The sequence below is a fragment of the Danaus plexippus genome, chromosome 10 (assembly GCF_018135715.1).
Source record: "Danaus plexippus chromosome 10, MEX_DaPlex, whole genome shotgun sequence".
NCBI classification, from domain to species: Eukaryota; Metazoa; Arthropoda; class Insecta; order Lepidoptera; family Nymphalidae; genus Danaus; species Danaus plexippus.
This window is the reverse complement of record NC_083543.1, coordinates 4,993,914-5,014,352: the sequence shown is the minus strand read 5'-3', so window position 1 is coordinate 5,014,352 and position 20,439 is coordinate 4,993,914. Positions and strand designations below refer to the sequence as shown.

Below are 20,439 nucleotides of genomic sequence, written 5' to 3'. Positions count from 1 at the left end.
TTTCATAATTTTATTCAGCACTAAAAATTATTTTTTTAATAAATTTATGAAACTACTTTACATTAATACATAATGCAATCCAAGAAATGTAGATCCAAACGCTTTTCATATATAACAATTTTATCTACTGTCAAGTGTCAGCTGTCATCCGATCAGCTGTTAATACAGCTTTGCCATCCGGATATTACCTAACAACACTTTTATGAATGTTTTTTATTTTGAAAATGATTTTTTAGCTTCACATATATGTATTACAAATATTTGATGACTCACGAATATTTATATCATTGTAGTATGTTGTAAATATGTACACAAGTGTAAGAGTAAATATGAAAATATCCTTTTTCGTTATTCGGATGAGGTATTTTTCATCGAAGCCTACATCGTCTGAAGTCCTTACAGCTTACTTAGCTCAATGTAAAGAACCTCCTTGGACGTCTTATTTCGTTAAGGTAATAGTATTAATGAAAGCTTTACTAGAAACTAAATTAAAGCTTTAATTCAATGTGATTTTCTCTAGTACAGCAGTGTAAAAGATGATCAGTTTGGAATGTCAAACTTTAATTGGAAAGTAGGAAAATCTAATTACCAGATTTTGAGAACGGGTTGTTTTCCATACATCAAATATCATTGTTCAAGGAAAGCTGAAGAAGATTTAGTCATCTCAGATAGATTTATGAGAGTAATCAAGATTGTTAACTTTGGTAAGTTGGTTATTAGACATTATACCATAATTTTTTCTTTCATTCATTTCACTGTTATTTCAATTCAGGTATACCTTGTCTACTATATGGTCTTGCTGCAACCCAGTTGATTCGGCACACAGAAGTGGTTTATACATCAAAAGGACCTGTTAATATTTATTTTTTATTACCAGAACATAAAGGATCACTGCACTGAGTGACATGTTCTTATTGTAAATATTTTTAATTTAAATTTAGTTAGACTAAACTTCAATAAAATAATTCAAGCATTGTATAATGATAATCATTGAATATTACTGCTTAAACCTCGAACAGTAAAACAGATGACAAGCCCCCAAAACCCAGCCCACTTATGACTTAATGAAAAACGAAAGTACCCTGTATATCTGGAAATCATGTATAGTATATCTAGAAATCATGTATAGTATATAAGTATCATGTATATCTGGAAAGAAAACAAAAACATAGAAATCACGCACTTAAAACTTGCAAACAATTTACAGCCTATTGACTCAGAAAGTAGTTAAAAACGACTGCAGATATTCCTGAAATATAGTTTACAAAAAAAATAATTATGCAGTTCCAATGAGTTTCATATTGTCTTATAAGGATAATAACCAACTAGTTTTAATCGTGTCCAAAACTCAAATTATCATTACATTTTATTTTCGGACTGCTCACAAGCTGATTCTTAATTCAATATAAATTTTGATGTGGTTAATGATCTTAATGTTAAACTACGTAAACATATGATTTTCAAAATCATAGATATTTTCAAGAAGATGGTTTAAAGTTCATCCTGACTTTTTTTAATGTTTGCGGTAAATTTATTACATGTAAAAAAGAATGTCCCATATTAGAATTACTAAAAAAGTATATAATTTTATTTTCAAATTTTACGATAGCGCACGAAAATAAAAAATGGGCTCCTCACGTTTTTTCCGAATGATTTAGAAAAGCATTAAGCCCCTGGGCTGTTGGTAAAATAACATTTTTGTATTTGACGCCATTGATATGGACGGAACCATCCAACCACGAAAATGATTGTTACTTCTATCTCACTAAAACAGTGGGTTTCATTCAGAAGCAGGAATATAAAATTATATAGCAGGAATATAAAATTATATATGTAGATGTTCCCTCGGTTACTATTTACAGTTACTGTTTATGCAGAAATACACATGATATTTCAGTCGGAGTTGAATGATTTAGTAATAAACTGGAATACGTCATTATGGCGAATGGACTACATAACTCCGTTTTACGACCAACATCACTAAAAAGTCCCAGAACGCTTCTGACTTAGAAAGACTATATGCTAGAAAAGCACAACACAGCCGCCAAGAAATTACGCCTAAAAATAAACATTTAACACAAGCACCCGCACGGTGATTCTATGAAATGCTGAGAGGTTTCGGCTCTTCTTATCCTTTGGAATTTTATTTTTATTATTTAATAAACGAAATTTCTCAACACTCCATGGATTTACCTTCAGAGTGTCGGGTCCATCGCGTTGCAGGGAGAGGAGCTTTAACAGTGCCTGGGATTTGCGACCCAAGTGTAGGTTTAAAGGCCTCCTATCCAACGCGCGTCTAACGCTCACCTGCACCGACCAAGTTCTTCTCTCTACCAAACCAAATTTGATAGGAACCTACTACGGCCGCCATAGAAGTTGATTCTAAGAATGAATTGATGTTAGTTCTGGACAGACCCAAGTCCTTCAGTAGATTGAAGAGTATATTTAGCCCTTGCTCCCACTTCTGCCGCATACAAATTTATAATGAACCTATTTTTGGTGAGTTCGTTAATGAGCTCGTAATACTTATTGACCTTAATGGCATGCTCTTTGGGAATGTTGGTTTTCCAAGGAACCGTAAGATCAGTTAACTTAACGCGCTTTAAAATTCGCGAATACAGAGGTATTCAATATTTTTTTTATTTGTATTATTATAGATGTTTTCAAACAAGCACAGGGTTTATAAAACTGAAACTCTCTCCTTGAAAACTATGTTTGTATGGTTAATTCTATGAATTGCTACACACAAAATTTTTCGTCTTGCGAAATCTCTACCAATGAACATTTTAACTCGTAGTCAAAGAATTAGTTTGATGTTGGGATAAAAAAAATAATAGTAATGAAATAGTTATTGATTTTTAAAGTCTCCAAGTGTATTCGGTCCCTTACCGCAGACACAATGAAGGTCCATACAATTTTACTACGATAGCTTTATGCACGAAAAGAAGCAAATGGTTAAGAGAAACCCAAAAAAAAAAATGACACTATAACTAAAATTTTAACCTAATTGGGTTTTCCCCAAGAATTTGGACTTAAATTCTAGGGAGGAAGACTGTCTTTGAGGAGACATTATCACATAAATTCCTGTATAAATTCATGTGTTCGCTTCCTTGTGAATAACCGATAAACGATGTTTATTAAAACTCTATAAATAAAACGTAAGTTTATTTATGTATTTTATCATACAATTCAAGTAATTGTTGAATGACGGTCATCAAAACTATTTATACTGACGTAAAATATTGAAGTAAGAATATGAAGTACCCATAATCTGTAACAAACCAAATGAAACGTATGTTGTTCTAATATAATTACGGCAATTGCGACTTAGTCTATTTTATTTAATGTCTATGTTTACTACAATATAATTTTGTATCTTGCAACAATATTATCGTAGACAGTCATAATATGTCTACATAAGTACAACATGTTTCTCACAAATAAGGTCATATGTTAAATGTTATCACATAACCTCTCTATTAATATGGCCAAGTCCTCAAATTCAAATAACTCAATGGGGTTTTGGAACTGAGAAATCTTCACGTAATTTGAACATTAAAATTTTAAATATATTAATAAATAAGAATAGTTTCTAGGCTCATTAATAAGGATATATTTTATGTGTATTTGAGTATAATTTTAATTGAACATTAAAAGTTCATAAAAAAAATTGTTACAAGCTGTGGAAAAAAGATAAGGGTTCACGTGCCAAAATGTTTTGTTTTGGATAAGATGTAAAAACGTGAGCAGCGTTATTTTTAAACATTTCATATTTTAAAACATAAACAATACAAACATATATAATATTTTACAGACATATATATACTTACAGACGAAAACGTCTCTAGTTCCAGATTTGGCAGTGCCGTAAATTTTATAGTTATAGGATTATGACTGCGTAAAATAATTATCATCATATCTGTTCTAATTAGTAACGAAAGAGGCGTTTCGTTCCAACCACTCTCCCAAATTGCATCAGCCACGGTGAAAGCCTTAAGTTATAAAATCAGTTAGTCATATCAACAATTTACTATATTCATTAATAGCATATTATCGTACTTTATTTCTTATGAGTGTCCCAAGATAACACGGTATCCATAGCTGCAGACAGGTTGCAGTCAATAATGTCACGAAAATAATATTAAATTTACCTTCGTCCAGGTTCTAAAGTAAAAAAACAATTCATAAAGTTAGAGCCTTAATCCTATACATATATTTAAAAATATATTTAATCTTCTCGGTTTTATATTTGTATTAGGAAGAAAAGCAACGATTCAGTTACAAGGTTACGAAAATTATTAGAACAAAGAAAGAAATGTATATTGGAGAAATGAAACGTTTATAAGAAAAATCGTCTATGGATAGCGTCAATTATGCAGGTACTTGTACTTACATGGGCTACTTGATACGCCGCTAGACAGATAGCTACAGAACTAAGAGACACTTGATAAACCAGAACAGGACCAAAAACTGATGAAACTGATTGTATATATCTGAAGAAAAAAACTTTTGCCTGAACAACTGTTCAGTGATTAATTATTATTTTCTTTGTTTTATCATATGATATAATAACTCACTGAAATATCAAAACATGCCAATTGACAATTCTTTTTACTCTGTTATTAAGAATATGTTGGACCTCCAACCTGCGAACATTGTACCTATCCAGTTTTACAACACTTTCATCAAGACCTCCAAAGAGAGCTTCGCAGTCCAAGATAATAATACTCAGCATATAGAAGCAGTGCAACAACACGTGAAAAATCATGTACACCAAAACTGAAAACTTTCTTAATTGTAGCATTATATTAACAGCAAAATCTTTATTGGATAAGTCGAAAACTCGTCATACCGCAAAACGTTTGAATTAGCAAACAAGCAATTAATACTTCCATAAGCAAAAAGATTTCATAATTCGGTGACTTATATGGGTCGTCTTTTGGCAACCAAAATGGAAAAAGTAGTGGCCTCACTGTATTTTCGTCTTGAGTAGCGAATAGACTTTGGTAAATGAGCACTGATATGGGTGATAAAAAGTACATCATTATGAGGTAAGAAGCGAAACAAAACCACAAAACACAAAGCTGCCATATTAAAAGTTGCCCATTTAAAAAAATATCCCTGAAATAAACATGATTATGAAGTTATTTTGAATAACACGTTATACCAAATGATTATTTTTTGTAACAATACCTGTATTTCAGCCCCAATGATGAAACGTACAAAAAATCTTTGTTCATTAACTCTAAGATAATCAAAATTTTAGTTCTGTTAAATAATATGCTCATTAAAACAAGAGGTACAGTGCCAAGTATTAGAAAGTAACAGAAGCATTCTGTTGCAAATGAGTAATCTGCTACGGTTACTCCGTGATAAATAAACATCAACTCAAATGATATACCTACTATGGACCAACCTAGTGTAATAATAGGCCAAAAAAATCTGAAAAAAAGATCTTTCAATTATGATTTTAAATGATATTAGTCTTCAACTCAATTACACTCACACACTTAAAATAATTCGTATAACAGACGAGAATTTTATATTCAACTATTAAGAATGTAAGAAAAATTAATTGTTTTCATAATCACAATCTCTTGTCATAGAATGCAGTATACATTAAAATTTTTAAAAAATAATTAGAATTTATCTTAATCTCTTATGATTTGGCAGAGTTTATTTTTAGGTCAATTATGTAACACATTTTACGTTTCGTGTGCGATCGTATTTACCGTTTTTTTCATTACATTAATTTAATGGTAACCTTTATATTACCTGAGCTTGGAGTCAGTGTTATTAAAAAAAATGCCGTTTAACATTAGAAAAATTCTTATTTGAGGATGAAAATCGTATAGATTGATGGACGGCGACTTGAAGTCAAATTTTTTTTTAAAGAAAAATGATTTTAACGCTTTAAACCAGACCATGATTAGAGTACTAACATAAGTCTCCTTTCAAGAACGATTCAAATAGAAATGTATTAAATCGAAAGGGGAAACTTTGTAATTAATTAGATGTTGTGAGTAAGGTAGTCGTTTGTTCGTAATTATTATATACTTCTGACTTCTTGGTCTGCAATATAATCGTGGGAAGGTTCGTAAAGAAAATACTATATTATTTGCGACATTCGAAGACGAAAAGGAATACTTACCGATACATGCAAAAAATGATATGAAATTATTAAGTATAAGTGAAATTGCTACATGTAAGTTACAAGCAAAATAAAAACTAAAGGTAGCTGGGAAAGAAAAAGTTTGTTTTGGAATATCTACTTATGTAAAACATAATTACTAAATACTATAAATATAGCAAAGAGTAAATATTAAAAATAAGTTGTATTAATGAATAATATATAAAATGAAAATAATATCTTGATTTAAGTAACTATATTAAAATACAGTAATAATAATTTTAGATATTCATGCTATATAGAGGGGATTTCAGAACTTAAAAAACGTCGCAATTTATTGTATAGGGAGATGTCATATACCTACCTTTATTGACGCTCTATTTTATTTGCAAATTCTGATAACGTCCGAAAGCTTGAGTTACACCAATTCGTTAGATTATTAAATGAGGACTTTTTCAGGTTCACTTAACGTCCCCTCAGGAGACCTGACGAGTTCGATAATTATTTTTTGATTTTCAACCGTTACGGACTACCACCCCCATCATGTAAACGCTCAGATTAGGACACATAAACTATTAAAAATACGTAAGACGTGGATGCTATTAAGTATAAATATCTTAGGAGCTTGAGTATGCTTATGAAACAGTTATTTTTACCTTTTTGAAAATGTATACCCCCCCCCCCCCAATGAAAAGGTAAACATCATTAAACATTTGTGTCTTTTGATTATGCAAGCTTTGCAACCCAGTAGGTCTCCATGATGCTCGAGTAAATCCCTATTTAGCAACGTGGGGTCCCCTACTAATACAAGAGTTATGTCGTTAAAGTGACGTTTATTATATAAATTTCAAAAGCGTACCCGTACATTTTTTATATGTGCTAAAACAGTCTAAGGGCAGAACGGAATATTGAGATAGAGTCGGAGAGTATGTTTTATTTATTGTCAAATTACCAATTTACATAAAAGTCTCAAAATTAAATTTTATATTTTTAGATGAAGGAGAATTTTATGTAATAAGGAGGAAGGAGAAAATTAATTGCCAAGGTGGTAAAGTAACTACGGCTCGAACATGGGCTAGCTCGACCGGTTAAGTACCACCATCTCATAGATATAGAAGATCGGCGTTAAGTGATAGCTGCGTTTTGTCCGATGAGTGTGAGAACCGGCAGCTCTTTGCCAACCATGAAAAAAATTATTAATTAAGCTTTAACAAATTAGTATATATTATGCTTTATAAATGATTTTTTCATCACTACATGTACATGTATATTCCAAATTATTACATTTTATAAAAGATCCACCCTAAACAACTTTTGATGAAAGGAACCACAAGCGACAAAATTTTTATGGTAATCATATTTGTATCTGAATATTTTCTCAAAGCCATCTTAACATCCATACATGTTCAGCTGAATTACCTCATCATAAGAGACATGCAAAGGCATACATTTGAAGTGAAATCCGCCTCTATTTTAATCAACTTAGCAATAGAGGCGGAGCTTTAAAACTTTTAAACAACTTAGCAATAAAGGCGGATTTAAGTTGAAAGCCGCTCTTATTCTTTTAGTCTTCTGTTCTTTATACTTATCTGTCTATGTAAAATGTGCACTACAGTGCTGTAATTTTAATCTGTCTTGAACCTCAAGGCTCAAGGCTAAACAACTGCTTTTAAAAAGATTAGACTTCTTGAACGGAGGCCCCGTGGCATTAACATTTTTCTGATTTTTCATACATAAACACCACGACAACTCTATTTTATTTTGAACACAATTATACTTTAAATTAATAATAAAAATATAAAGGGTATTGATCCTTTAATTAACAGGCTAGTAATCTTTTCATTTGTTTAATTATGTTTGACAATTGAAATGTGGATATATACTAATTATAATTTGATTAAACAAGAATATTACGAATAGATAAAGAGATGGTTTTAAATAAATCATACATTTTGTGATATATTAAGAGTAGCCATTCCAGTGTAGTCGCGTGTCATAGTTCATTATGATCGGATTGCTCATATTAGTATTTTTTATTATATTCTATTGTGTACGGTGCTTTAAAAATGCGTATAAACGACCTTCGGACAAATTTCCTCCAGGTAAGAAATAATTTTTGAAAACAATTACATTTAAAGTTCATTTTGGATACAAATAAGAAGAAATATTAATTTTAAAATTACTTGAATACATTGGTAGCATTTTCATTTAATTATTTAAACTAATTTTGTATTTATAAAAAGTAAATATATTATAAATCATTTCATTATTTATAAATTATTTTAAATCATCAAAAGAATATAACTATAATTTACCTAACATTCTTCAAAATAAGATTTATATTATTTTACTTGATGGCACTCATAGTAACATAATTGGTACATTTTTTTCTTTATTAAGTTTTTTTATGCTATGGCTTCATTCGAAGTGAAATCGCGTAATATTTTGGAAATGTCAACATTTCTTTTTATTGGACGAGTTATAATCTTGAGTACTGTGTGCAGAAAACACGAAGGAACTTTATAAAATTACATAGACCTACACCAAATAGATTCAAAATGTCGTGTCTTTGTCCATTGAAATCTTCTTCTTGTATTTCTGACTGACAGAATTTAAAGTATTTGATTTCTTTCTACATTTTTTGTCCTTTGTCTATTGCTTCTAATAAATACTCGTAACTTTGGAAAAACGAAACAAATTACCAATTTGACATTGACATGACATTCTTTTTGAAGTCCGTTACAATTTAAAAAAAGTAAAAGTCACACGTGGCATTTATGTTCAGGTGTACACGTCGGCTTAAGATTTTAAAAATATTGTTACGTGACAGCAGATCATGTATTTTCTTATTCTTTGGACACAAAGGATTATTTTTTTAACTGTCATTGAATGTATTTAATTTGTACAAAAATAAGTAGATATCAACATATTACAATCTACATTATTTATTTAAGCAATTACACATAAAGTCCTACACATTCTTAGACCTGATCAAAGTTTAATTGAATTAAGAGTTTATAAGAGATACAAATACCTAAAATAAATTCGTCTTAAAGGAAGGCCTCTTTACAAAAAACTCAATTTACTACCTAAATCAGTTATTTATGCTTTTTATATTAAGTAATTATTTAAAATTTTAACAGAATAATTTGTTTTTAATCTATGTAGTACTAAATATTTTGATAGAGTACATCGATTAAATTTTAATGATCTTAATCACATTTTTTTTGACTCTCATAATGTTATTATCACAATTACGGTCGGAACGTTCAACTTATTAATATCGTATTTAGCAAAAATTATAAGTAATTAAGTGACCTTTTAATAATTGGAGGAATTTTGTCTTCCATAAATCTTATAAGTAAGACGATGAAGATGGTTTTAAAAAGTATGCAAAGACCTTATTATACAAATTTTAAGAATGTATCATTATTAAAAAACATTCTTTCATTTAGAATTGTTCAATCCGTAAAGGGCTCTATTCATTTGTAACTTGTGGTTACATGCAACAAAATTAAATATAAAATTTTTCTACTTAATATAGAAAAGACTTTTTATCCCTATCTTTTTCGTACATAGTTTTTATTCAGGTGAAATTAAATTGACGTAAGCCGACTGTTTAATAACGGTAAAAATCCTCCAATATGTACCAATTAATTAAATATATTAGAAATTACTACCTTGTTTTTTTATGTTATAAATTTATTAGAACAACTCTCTTTCCATCTCCATAAATTTATTGTAATTTAAATCGAATGTGCTGAACTAATATTGCATGAAGTATTATGTATTTGTTCCCATATGTCTAAATCTTCTATTGCAGGACCTCCAAAGCTACCAATCCACGGAGCCTACTGGATCGTTGTTTTGAAAAAAATTAATAATTTGGCTGCTTCTTTTAAGATGTTGTCAAAGGAATACAAAACTAAAGTATTGGGTCTCTACTTAGGAAATTTTGTCACAATCATAGTAGACGATCCCCATTTAATTAAGGAGTGCCTCAATCGTGAAGAATTTGACGGTCGCGTTGATTTTTTGGTCGCCCGTCTTAGATCGTTTTGGAAGAAATTAGGTAAAACTCCATTTAAACTATTCTTAACACAACAATTTTCTGAAAACAAATTAATGGGTTAACTTGTTCCAATTACCTTTTTTGTATAATTTAAGATTATATTATATGCTTATATATAAATCTCTTTATTTTTTTTTTTATTTTTTCCTTCTCTATTTTTATTGTACCTACACCACGCTTTCTCGTCTAGTTTCCTTTATCAATAGGGTTTCTGTTAGAGATCTCTTTTAAGAGATAAGTTATCCTTTGTACATCACTTTTCTTTTGTAACTAATTTTGTAACTCTTGGTACATAAATAAATAAATATTATAAGTTGATATTTCCTGGGATATAAAATGTCCTTAAATTCTTAATATTGATTGTGCGCTAACAATGCAACAAAAGATTTGATAATGTTTTCCCAATTGAGAGCAGAGACACGTTGCTATAACCTCAGATAACAAGTTCTTTGTTCCGTATGTGATAGGTCATAGTTTATAATTTTTCTGTTACAAATAAATTTCTACATATGTAAATCGATTATTAAGTACTAAAAGACTCGCATATTGTTAATGACAAAACTGCAATTCTTTTTTGAATGAAAAAACATTTTTTTTTTAAAGTTCAAAGTCATAAATTGTATATGTACCTGGCAGTCATTAATAATTTTTTTTTTATTTTTTCCGCATACCAGTTTGCAAGGGTTCATATGTATACAGCACTGTAGATTACATTTTATAAGCTACAAACTAACTCATATTTCTTACTGTTAAAATACAACTTTGAGGTCCATTACTATAAAAAAGGCTTCATTGTAGCATGCCTCGAAATTAAAGTCAAATGTAGTGAATCTACATTCTAATGGCTAGACTTTATGTATGAAAAGACAAAAATAACTTTGATTAATAAATAACTTAGTGTGAAATAATTCTTTTTGCTTTTAACTATAATGTTTTCTATCTATGTCAGAACAAAATCTAATTAAAAAAAAAAACATTATTTTTAGGCATATTTTTTACTGATGGTTACTTCTGGCACGTGCAAAGAAGATTCTCATTACGTTATATGAGAGATTTTGGTTTCGGAAGACGTGAGGAAACTTTGGAAACATGTTTTTCTAACGATATAAAAGAAATGATTAATATGGCAACATATGGTCCTAATTATCCTGCTGAGAAGGTATTTTTGTTAAGTAACTTATTTAAATTATACTCTATACATTCATAGAGGTTTGGTACCAACAAAAAGATAATGTGATTTTAATTTATATAACAGGAAGGGTGAAATTTAGTAACTAAGCTAGGAAGGAAGCATATAAGTAGAAGATATTTAACTGAGTAATTCAATTCATTTATTTTAAGTTGATTGAAACTTACAGGACTGTTAAATTGTGACGCAGTCATATGACTCCGTGGCGCAACGGTAGCGCGTCTGACTCCAGATCAGAAGGTTGCGTGTTCAAATCACGTCGGGGTCAATGTCTCTTTTTTATACCTTGAAATTTTTATTATTTAAGAAATCCTCAATTATTAAATGTGCTATATTTTAAGTTTGACTCATTTAAAAGTATTCAAAACGAGTCAAACTTACATAGTTTATTGGACAGGAGACAAAGAACTTTATACAAAAAAAAATATTGAGATGTAACAAAATATCTATAATGTAGAAAATAATTATGTTAAATGTAGCAATCATTCGGGGTGATATGTCAAGTGAAATAAACGGAATAAAAATATTTGGGAAAATTAGCGTACTTAAATACATATTTAAGTATGCTAAATAATTAATAAGTAATTTGTAGGAATGTGTGTTTTACTATTTTTACTACTGAAGCTATCATTTGAATTATATTTTTACAAGCCCTAACAATTTTTTTTTATTGCAGGCTATAATTAAAGGTGATTTAATATGTCTACAAGATTATTTTGCTGTTCCGTTTATTAATGGAATGTTACATGTCCTCGTCCGAAATCCATTGCCAAGATCTGAATACAAAGTACTATGGGAACTTTCTCGATATGCCCTTAAATTTCAAAGAGGCACAAACGATTTAGGAGGCGCTGTATCACTTACGCCGTGCCTAAAAGACCTTATGCCAAAACTTAGCGGATACCATGATTTACGTTCAGGAAACCAGTATCTGTTGGATTTTTTTAATGTAAGTAGTTTTTGTTATTAGCGGGCTTTTTTAATTTAAAATGCTCAGTTATTTATTTACTCGCAAAGTTTTATCACATGATAAAAGTTAATGTTATTGTCTATTTTACATCATGTTTAAATAGAATACAATTTATATTTCAACTTTGCAGAAAATTATTAAAGATCAGATGTCTACATATGACACGACACATTTACGTCATTTTATAGATGTATACGTAAAGAAAATGAAGGAAGAAGAAAAAGATACGAAACGTTCTACTTTTTCAGGTAGTTCACTTTTTATATTAATATACATATAAGCTTTTAGCATACAGTACTACACCTGTCGGCTATCAACCCGTTAGATTGGTGTAAAAAAATTACAAATTGTTTCAACAGTCAAGTTTCTGACAATCAAGCGTGGCCCTGTTTCATGTGCTGAGTTTCACAGTAAGCCAATAGATTAATATCAGAAAATTTTCTGAAATTAATGGTTTTAAAGAAGAACGGTTACATTACTTTTCTTGGAAAATTGCTTTAATATCTTGTAGAATACTCAAAAAAATTTCAACAAAAATTAAGTTCAATTATATTAATTACCAAAGATTTTAAGTAGTACATTTTTTTTCTGGCTAACTAACCAAAAGTTTAGTATCAACTGAATTAAAATTTTAATAGACCTTCGCAATGTTACATGGAAGTATCTTTTTTTACGTGGTTATAAAAACTATCTAATTTTGTCGTGATGTACTGATTTTTTCTGACGTCGTTTTTATTGGCTAGAAGAGACATCTCTTTTTTAAAGATGTTTTTCGCTAAAAGAAGTATCTAGTGTAAAGGAAAATGACGTGTGTTGCTGTCTTTTCTGCTCCCATGCCTGCACTTTATAAGAAGCTTTTATGACAACAAAGGGAAGCAGATATTTATGGAAAGCATCAAGACCGCTATTACTAAACTGAGTTGTTTTTTTCAAACTGCGTAGTTTAGAGAGCCGACATATGATACGAGGAAAATTTTTTTCTTGTTTGCACTTGTCCATAACCTTAGATAGATGCTACTGTCACCAATAAGATTTTGATCCTCACCTTAAGAGGCAATCAGAGCGTGTGCCATCGCTTATTTTCCATCCATCATATCGTAAACATTCTGAGTCTCGAGGCTCGACAGATCTTAAAACTATACGGAACAGTATATAACAGCGGTTAGTTATCAAGTACTCAATGAATTGCCAACATAACCAACTAAGTTTCAATTTCTAGTCATGAAATCCTTCTTGAACCAATATTCCAAAATATTCATGTAAATAAGATGCCATTGCAAGAAGATCTTGCTGCCGTTCCTTTTAAGACATTTTTTGCATTTCTGATCGAAATTATCCCTTTGATTACATAATGAACTATACACCTGTGTAAAATTCTGAATATTACAAACATAGCAAGAAAATCCCCTTATATAATAAATAGCTATCCCTAAAGAGTAATTAATTTTAGATAAATGATTTTATTTTGCCAACCCTTTCCTTTTTACCACCAACTTCTCCTCTCCCGGGATGATGATGTGTGCAATGACGTTCCGTAGTGCATCAGCCTAAGTCTATTTTGAGGTGTTAAGAGTGTTTCATTGGCATATGGTCCAGGGAGATCCTTTAACTGCTGGTCAGATCGAGAGCCCTTCCTTATCCCGTGCCAGCGACACTCAAAACTCAGTTCAGACCATTGGCATTGCTATTTGACAGCATTTGACCATCAGTATCCTTTTATCATTGTCTTCGTCCCAAGGCTAGCAAGGCATCTTAAACATCATGTTGTATTGGTCCATGGGCGACGGTAACTACTTCCCATCAGGTATGCCGTCTACTCGTTTGTCCCTTTTACCATAAGCAAGACAACTTAATTATGGTGAACAAGTTTTAAAGATAAAGACGGTTAAGGAAAAAATAAAATTAAAAAGCCTCTTGTATCAGTCAAGGGATGTCATTCAAATCTATTAGAAGGGCTACCGTCGGATTCATCGTGTTAAGAAATAATACTTGATCTATAACTTCATAATAATTCATGGGAACAATAAAAAGTATTCTATTAACTAATTTCGAAACTCATCTATCAAATTATTGGCTCTATTTCAGTGGAACAGCTCCAATTAATCTGCACCGACTACATGTTCCCCGCGGCTAGTGCAGTTCAGGCTGTACTTACGTTCCTGGTGGAGCGATTACTGATTCAACCCGAAGTTCAAGACAAGATACACGAAGAAATTGACCGAGTGGTTGGCCGAGATAGGATGCCCTCGTTAGATGATCGGCAGAAGTATGCACTCGAGAAGCATTATTAATAAAATATAATATTTAACTCATTATTAAATCCTAGACTTCATATTTTAATTTTATTGTAATTGGAGTAAAGAGACAAATACGTGTTTGTATATGAACATCTATATAAAAATATGAAATAAAAAACTCATCAATAAGAGTAGTACCTGCTACATACGGAATATAGAGTTCCTGTTAACAATGCTTTAATGATATACAATAATTATAGGAACTACGTAGATATGATTTAATACGTAGATATGATTTATTCTTAACAACTTATCTGATTGGGTCGTCTCTTCTATCGTTTCTTTATGAGATTCTCTTTAACATGCTCCATTGGACTTGTAACGAAAATTGTCGTTCTACAATTCTGCTTTAGTTCCTTAAATGTCGATTGACACATACTTTTTGTATCAAACCCATAGTCAATATGAACCACATTTGCTACATGTTCTACAAAACGTATTATCACTCTTGCAATTTCGATATTTGAAGTGCTATGCAGTAAAACTTTTTATGTAGAAATCATCATGGTACATTTTCCCACAGTATGCCGTACACGGAAGCTTGTATCAGAGAAATTATGAGATTTGAAACTCTAGTGCCACTAGGAGTGCTGCATCGGACTGTGAAGCCTACTACGATTGACGAATATCACATACCAGAGGTACAGAAATGTTTTAAGAATGTCTTACGTAAAAACCAAAGAAAATATTTCATGATATTCTCAATCTCAACTTCAAAAGGCAGTTTTCAATGATAGAATTTCAACAACATATGATCGGTTTTTGTTTCAGAATACAGTTGTTGCTTTCAATTATGTAAGTTTACACATGGACAAGAAATTATGGGGTGATCCCGAAAACTTCAGGCCGGAACGTTTCATTAAGAACGGAATATTGAATTTGTCTGCCGACAAGTCTCTTCCATTTGGATCAGGTATATTATATACAAAAATTTAATCTAACTGCTATATAGTATATTAACTGTTACCTGCGACTTCGACCGAGTCAAAAAAAAGCAATTAAAGATCTTATGCGCCGTTTGCGCCCCGCCTCCCGCTCGCACGTGATAACGCTTAATTTCAGGATCGGGATTCAGGATCAGGATAAATAGTAGCCTCAATTATTCATTACATCAGCTACCTGTCTATAAAAGTCCCATCAAAATCGGTCCAACAATTTCAGATATTAGCGGGAACAAACAGACAAACAAAAATTGTCAAAAATGATATTTTGGTGTATGTACCGTATATATTCATATACATATAGTAAAAACGGTTATTCTAATATTACAAACAAATACTCCAATTTCATTAACATATATAATAATTGAATATTTTTAACTAAGCCGAAAAAAATACGAAAAAACAACGAATAACGATAACAATTATTGCAGGAAAAAGGTTATGTGCGGGAGAGACTTACGCAAGGCAGTCGATGTTCCAAGTATTCTCAGCGTTTATGCAAGCCTTTCATGTGTCAACTGTTACGGGAAAACCTTTGAAGAAACCAGCTCCAAGAATTCAGGGTATCATTACAACTATCAAGGACTTCTGGGTTAAAATCACGCCTAGATCGTAATGAAAAAAAATAAATACAAGTTAGTTCATATGCAATACATTAAACTTTATATTCTTAAATATAGATCAATAACATTACACACAGTAATTCTTAATACGTATTTTATTTATACAACATTCATCACAGAATGAAAGTTTAAGAGACCTATTTTTCTTTTAAACATAATAAAATTAGGATAATAAACATATTTGAATGCGCCGTCTGATGTCTCAAATAGGCACCCTGGAAGCGTTGCAGCATGACACCGGAAGGGCACAATAAATTCATTAAAAGCAAATGGTTAAGACTGCGGGTCTATGTTAATCATATCAAAGTATTTAAATGAACTCACTTTGAAAATTTATGGAAAATATATCCGAATATACATATTATTATTTCATTATTGAATAAGTAGAACATTGAGTTTTCTGTATCATTAAAACAAATTAAGTACCCTTGGCTAAAAGTAAAGCTCTGACGTCTCCTTATTTTCTTTCCAAGAGATGTAGGTATTTGGAGGGAGATTCGAATTGGAGAAAAGTTTATTTTCTATCCTTTATATTAGTCAAAAACGTAGAAGGATTAAATAATGTTATTGTGAACCAATTCTTTTCCAGTCTAGATAATGATTTCGCTTCCGACATAGATTTTTAATGTCATATAGTAACTACATAACAATAACCTCTTTCTTTTCTGAATTGAGCCTAATTGAACGCAAACAAAATCTTTTAAACAACAACTGACTGGTTGAGTCAGAATTCTGTGGCCTTATAATGTGATTTCGATGAGAGTTGAATGACTCCTAACAGCATTTGCATACAAATAATTTAAATTATTTGGTCGTCGTATTTTGGAAATCCAAAATTTTAAAAATATATAAAGTAACCTTTAAATCCTCTGTTATCTCCACATATGTCAGCCTGTCATGTTTTGTTTTGGAAGAAAGACAAATCCTTATATATCTCTTGCTATATAGTATAAAAAAAATCAACAGGAGGTTCGATTGAATGTTACCTTGGTGCTAATCGTACCGTGAGTTTATTTAGAATTTTAAACAATTTTGTGAGTTGAAAAACTACTTTGCCTAAAATCTGGAGCGAAGATAGTTCATACCAACATACAGGCACCTACATATTAATAAGTTTAAGTAAAATCAAAGCGTAAAATCGTAATAATGAAATACATCGCTAAATAAACAAATGTAAGTTCATTTAAAAATTTAATCTTTAAATATGTAATTTTCATTTAAAACATATTTTATAATATGTTAATTGATACTTAAAACAAAAATGGGCGAAAAACATTTTTTATATTACACTAATAATTAATATAAAATATTAACACATTGATAAAAAAAATTCTCGTTCTAGAATCTAGAGACATTACATTTACATTATTTTTTCATTAATGTTTTGCAAACATTTATCGATTATCGACAATTTCCGACTCTATTTATAAAATGATTTACATAAATTTTATATCTTCATTAACTGCAAGCTTTAATTTTATTTTAACGGTAGCGTGCTGAATTCTGAAAGTAATAAAATATATTCAAATTTGGATTTCGACCCGAAAGCAGTTTTATATTAATGCTGATCGATTTCCATCATTCTGTTGACACATAATATCTAAAATAATTAAAGTAACATAAAAACGTTGGGAATGAGGAGAAATGATTGTCCATATTATAAAAATATATTTATCTGGCTATTAGCAAGGCTGCCTGTAATTCGTGACCGTTTTGTTTCATTCTCCCTAAAGAATGTGACCACACACAGATGTACGTTTTGCCAATTCAGGTACGAAAAAGTTACGAAAATGGTACATAAAAAAAGGAATTGTACACAAATGTTGTTAAATGATTTTTGATGTTAAATGGTTTGTAGTTTTTATAAATTTTAATTATTAAGGATAAACTAGTTTACTTCGTGATTAAAAGACGCTTATCGTTTTAAAGATCGATAAGAGAATCAAAATAGTTCTTTAACAAAAGAGTTCTTATATTTAGGTACAGGAAAACGAAATGTTACAACTAAAAAACCAGGCGATTTTTTACGATCCAAAAGAAGTGAAGAAACCTTAATTCATACAAACCTCAGTTCATACAACTAATCTGTTCGTTGCCTTGATAACGAATTTATAGTTATTATAATAACGGATAAGTACGCCATTGATTTCTTTATTTATGATAATTATGTAACACTTATGACTTTTTACGATGAGTGCGAAGCGATTTATTTCCTTCTTCTGACCAAAGGAGAGTGACAGGATCAGATATAATCAAAAGACAGTCAGGGGCATGTTTGCCTCCGCGGGATAGAACCAAGAACACCACCGAATGAGCTACAAAATTTAATTTGATCACTGTAATGGTGAACTAAAGTGTCTTACATTTATCGCTAAGAAATTATGCTGTTCTGCTAGCTAACTTAGAATATTTCTGTAACCTTTTGATGAATCACAGTTTTCCTAAACTATAAACTGCTCGTTCCTCAAACTGGGATCCATCTATTCTGAAATCCATCTTTCATCTTCGAAACTGAGAATTGAATATAACATAAAAATTCAATATCTTCTTTTAATCTTTACGCTTCTTATATTTATATACTATTTAATTATTTACTATTTTGTTGCAAAAGGGATTAGTATTGTTTAAAATATATTTTAAGTTCATCCACTGCAAACGTTTCCGGCAAAAACACAACACAGTCGAAAGTAAGTAACATTCTATACTTTACGCTAACAATATTCTCTGACATTTTCCTAGAATATTTCTCAAACATAATCAAATAAAAAAAAATGTATATACCATCTTATATGATGGAACCTGATATCTCTATGTTGAAAAATAGGAAACTACATTTTTTTTATTATTTTAGTCAAAATGGTAATTCTTTAGAGCTTTCCTTTAATTTAAATTTTTCTCATGTTTATTGATAATCTAAATATATTCTTAAAAATATTGTCTTTAAATACATTTTAGAAGTAGACTAGCAATCTACTATTTTTACATGTATCTTTAGTTCAAAATTCGGAAGGCAAAAATTAATTTAGGTCATTGAAGTACGATAAAAAATACCAATTTTAGATGAGAAGCAATACATAATCCAGAGGATATTTGTGCGTCGGCGTCCAGACCAGACATATTTTTATATTCGCGAATGTTAAAGCGCTTTGTGCTAATAGAGCTCACGGTTCCTTGGGAAACCAACGTCCCCAAAGACAATACCATCAAGGTCAACAAGTATCACTAACTCACTAACGAACTTACTAATAATAGGTTCGTTGCAAATTTGTACGCGGTTAGAAGTAGGAGCGAGAGGTATAACAGCCAAATCTCCCTACAACCTACTTAAAGACTTGGCCCTGTCAAGAACTAACATCAGTTCATTCTTGGAGCAAGTGTCGAAGGCAGCCCTCGTAGGTTCGTTTTAAATTGGGTAAGGTACAGAGAGTAGCTTGGAGGGTGGAGGTGAGCTTTTAACGCGCGTTAGATAGGGGGCCCTTAAATCTACACCTGGATCGCAAGTCCCAGGCACTGTTGAAGCTCCTCTTCCTGCTACGCGATGGACCCGGCACCCGCACGGTCAATCCATGGAATGCTGAGAGGTTTCGTCTCTCCTTATATAAACACATAATTTAGGAAAATGATAAGTTTCAGAAGAGCATCGAGTCTTTAAAAATATAAAAAGGTTTTCTTTACTATTTTATTAGGCTATTTGAGAGTCGGTCATAAGAATAAAAATGTAGACAAACTTGTATTCCAAAGTTTTGCAAACTTTTTATATTAACGTCTGAATTAGGTATTTTAGTTTTATAGGAAAGAGCTAATAAATTGAAACTTACAGGAGTGTTAAATTGCATTTCAGTCATATGACTCCGTGGCGCAACGGTAGCGCGTCTGACTCCAGATCAGAAGGTTGCGTGTTCAAATCACGTCGGGGTCAATTTACATTTTTGACTATTTTTATTACCTACACTTAACTAATAATAATTTGTCCATTATAACTTCTCTTATAATAATATACAAACATTTATAAATTAATCTATAACTAAAACATTTGCTTATAAAATAAATAAAATGAAGATTTATTGCAACACAAATTTTACTTGTCCGTTTCTCATTCAATACTAGAATGTCTGGTGATTTATGAAATTTGAATCATTAACTTGGGTTAAGCGTATTGTTAACAAAATATTTAAACATGTACTACAATGAAGCGGTCTAGACTTAAATTAGCATTA

At 30.8% G+C, this 20,439-nt stretch overlaps 3 protein-coding genes and 2 non-coding genes across 6 annotated transcripts; 4 read left to right on the top strand and 1 right to left on the bottom strand.

Moving 5' to 3' along the window:
- Window positions 1-154: 154 nt before the first annotated feature.
- LOC116766794 (uncharacterized protein C15orf61 homolog) lies at window positions 155-987 on the top strand. Of its 2 annotated transcripts, none has more exons than XM_032656898.2 (3): window positions 155-452; window positions 526-704; window positions 773-987. In XM_032656898.2, exons 2-3 carry the CDS (start codon window positions 551-553, stop codon window positions 898-900), a joined length of 282 nt encoding a protein of 93 aa, XP_032512789.1. In that variant the 5' UTR covers window positions 155-452; window positions 526-550; the 3' UTR covers window positions 901-987. The 2 variants fall into 2 exon arrangements, with proteins under 2 accessions (XP_032512789.1, XP_032512788.2); XM_032656897.2 differs by having other exon boundaries at window positions 521-704.
- Window positions 988-3,152: 2,165 nt separating this feature from the next.
- Window positions 3,153-5,951, bottom strand: LOC116766852 (odorant receptor 13a-like). Its single transcript, XM_061521561.1, has 8 exons — window positions 5,776-5,951; window positions 5,194-5,442; window positions 4,853-5,121; window positions 4,578-4,779; window positions 4,394-4,493; window positions 4,060-4,164; window positions 3,831-3,992; window positions 3,153-3,271 (listed from the first exon to the last, which is right to left on the bottom strand). Exons 1-8 carry the CDS (start codon window positions 5,925-5,927, stop codon window positions 3,221-3,223), a joined length of 1,290 nt encoding a protein of 429 aa, XP_061377545.1. The 5' UTR covers window positions 5,928-5,951; the 3' UTR covers window positions 3,153-3,220.
- Window positions 5,952-8,095: 2,144 nt separating this feature from the next.
- On the top strand, window positions 8,096-16,309 carry LOC116767087 (probable cytochrome P450 304a1). Its single transcript, XM_032657255.2, has 9 exons — window positions 8,096-8,232; window positions 9,954-10,202; window positions 11,189-11,361; window positions 12,068-12,340; window positions 12,492-12,609; window positions 14,447-14,627; window positions 15,182-15,299; window positions 15,430-15,571; window positions 16,031-16,309. The coding sequence occupies exons 1-9, from the start codon at window positions 8,136-8,138 to the stop codon at window positions 16,213-16,215; spliced, it is 1,536 nt and encodes a 511-aa protein (XP_032513146.2). The 5' UTR covers window positions 8,096-8,135; the 3' UTR covers window positions 16,216-16,309.
- On the top strand, window positions 11,588-11,659 carry Trnaw-cca (transfer RNA tryptophan (anticodon CCA)). The gene has a single exon. It is a non-coding gene; the product is annotated as a tRNA-Trp (tRNA).
- A 3,760-nt stretch (window positions 16,310-20,069) lies between the features above and the next one.
- Trnaw-cca (transfer RNA tryptophan (anticodon CCA)) lies at window positions 20,070-20,141 on the top strand. The gene has a single exon. It is a non-coding gene; the product is annotated as a tRNA-Trp (tRNA).
- The last annotated feature ends 298 nt before the right edge of the window (window positions 20,142-20,439 follow it).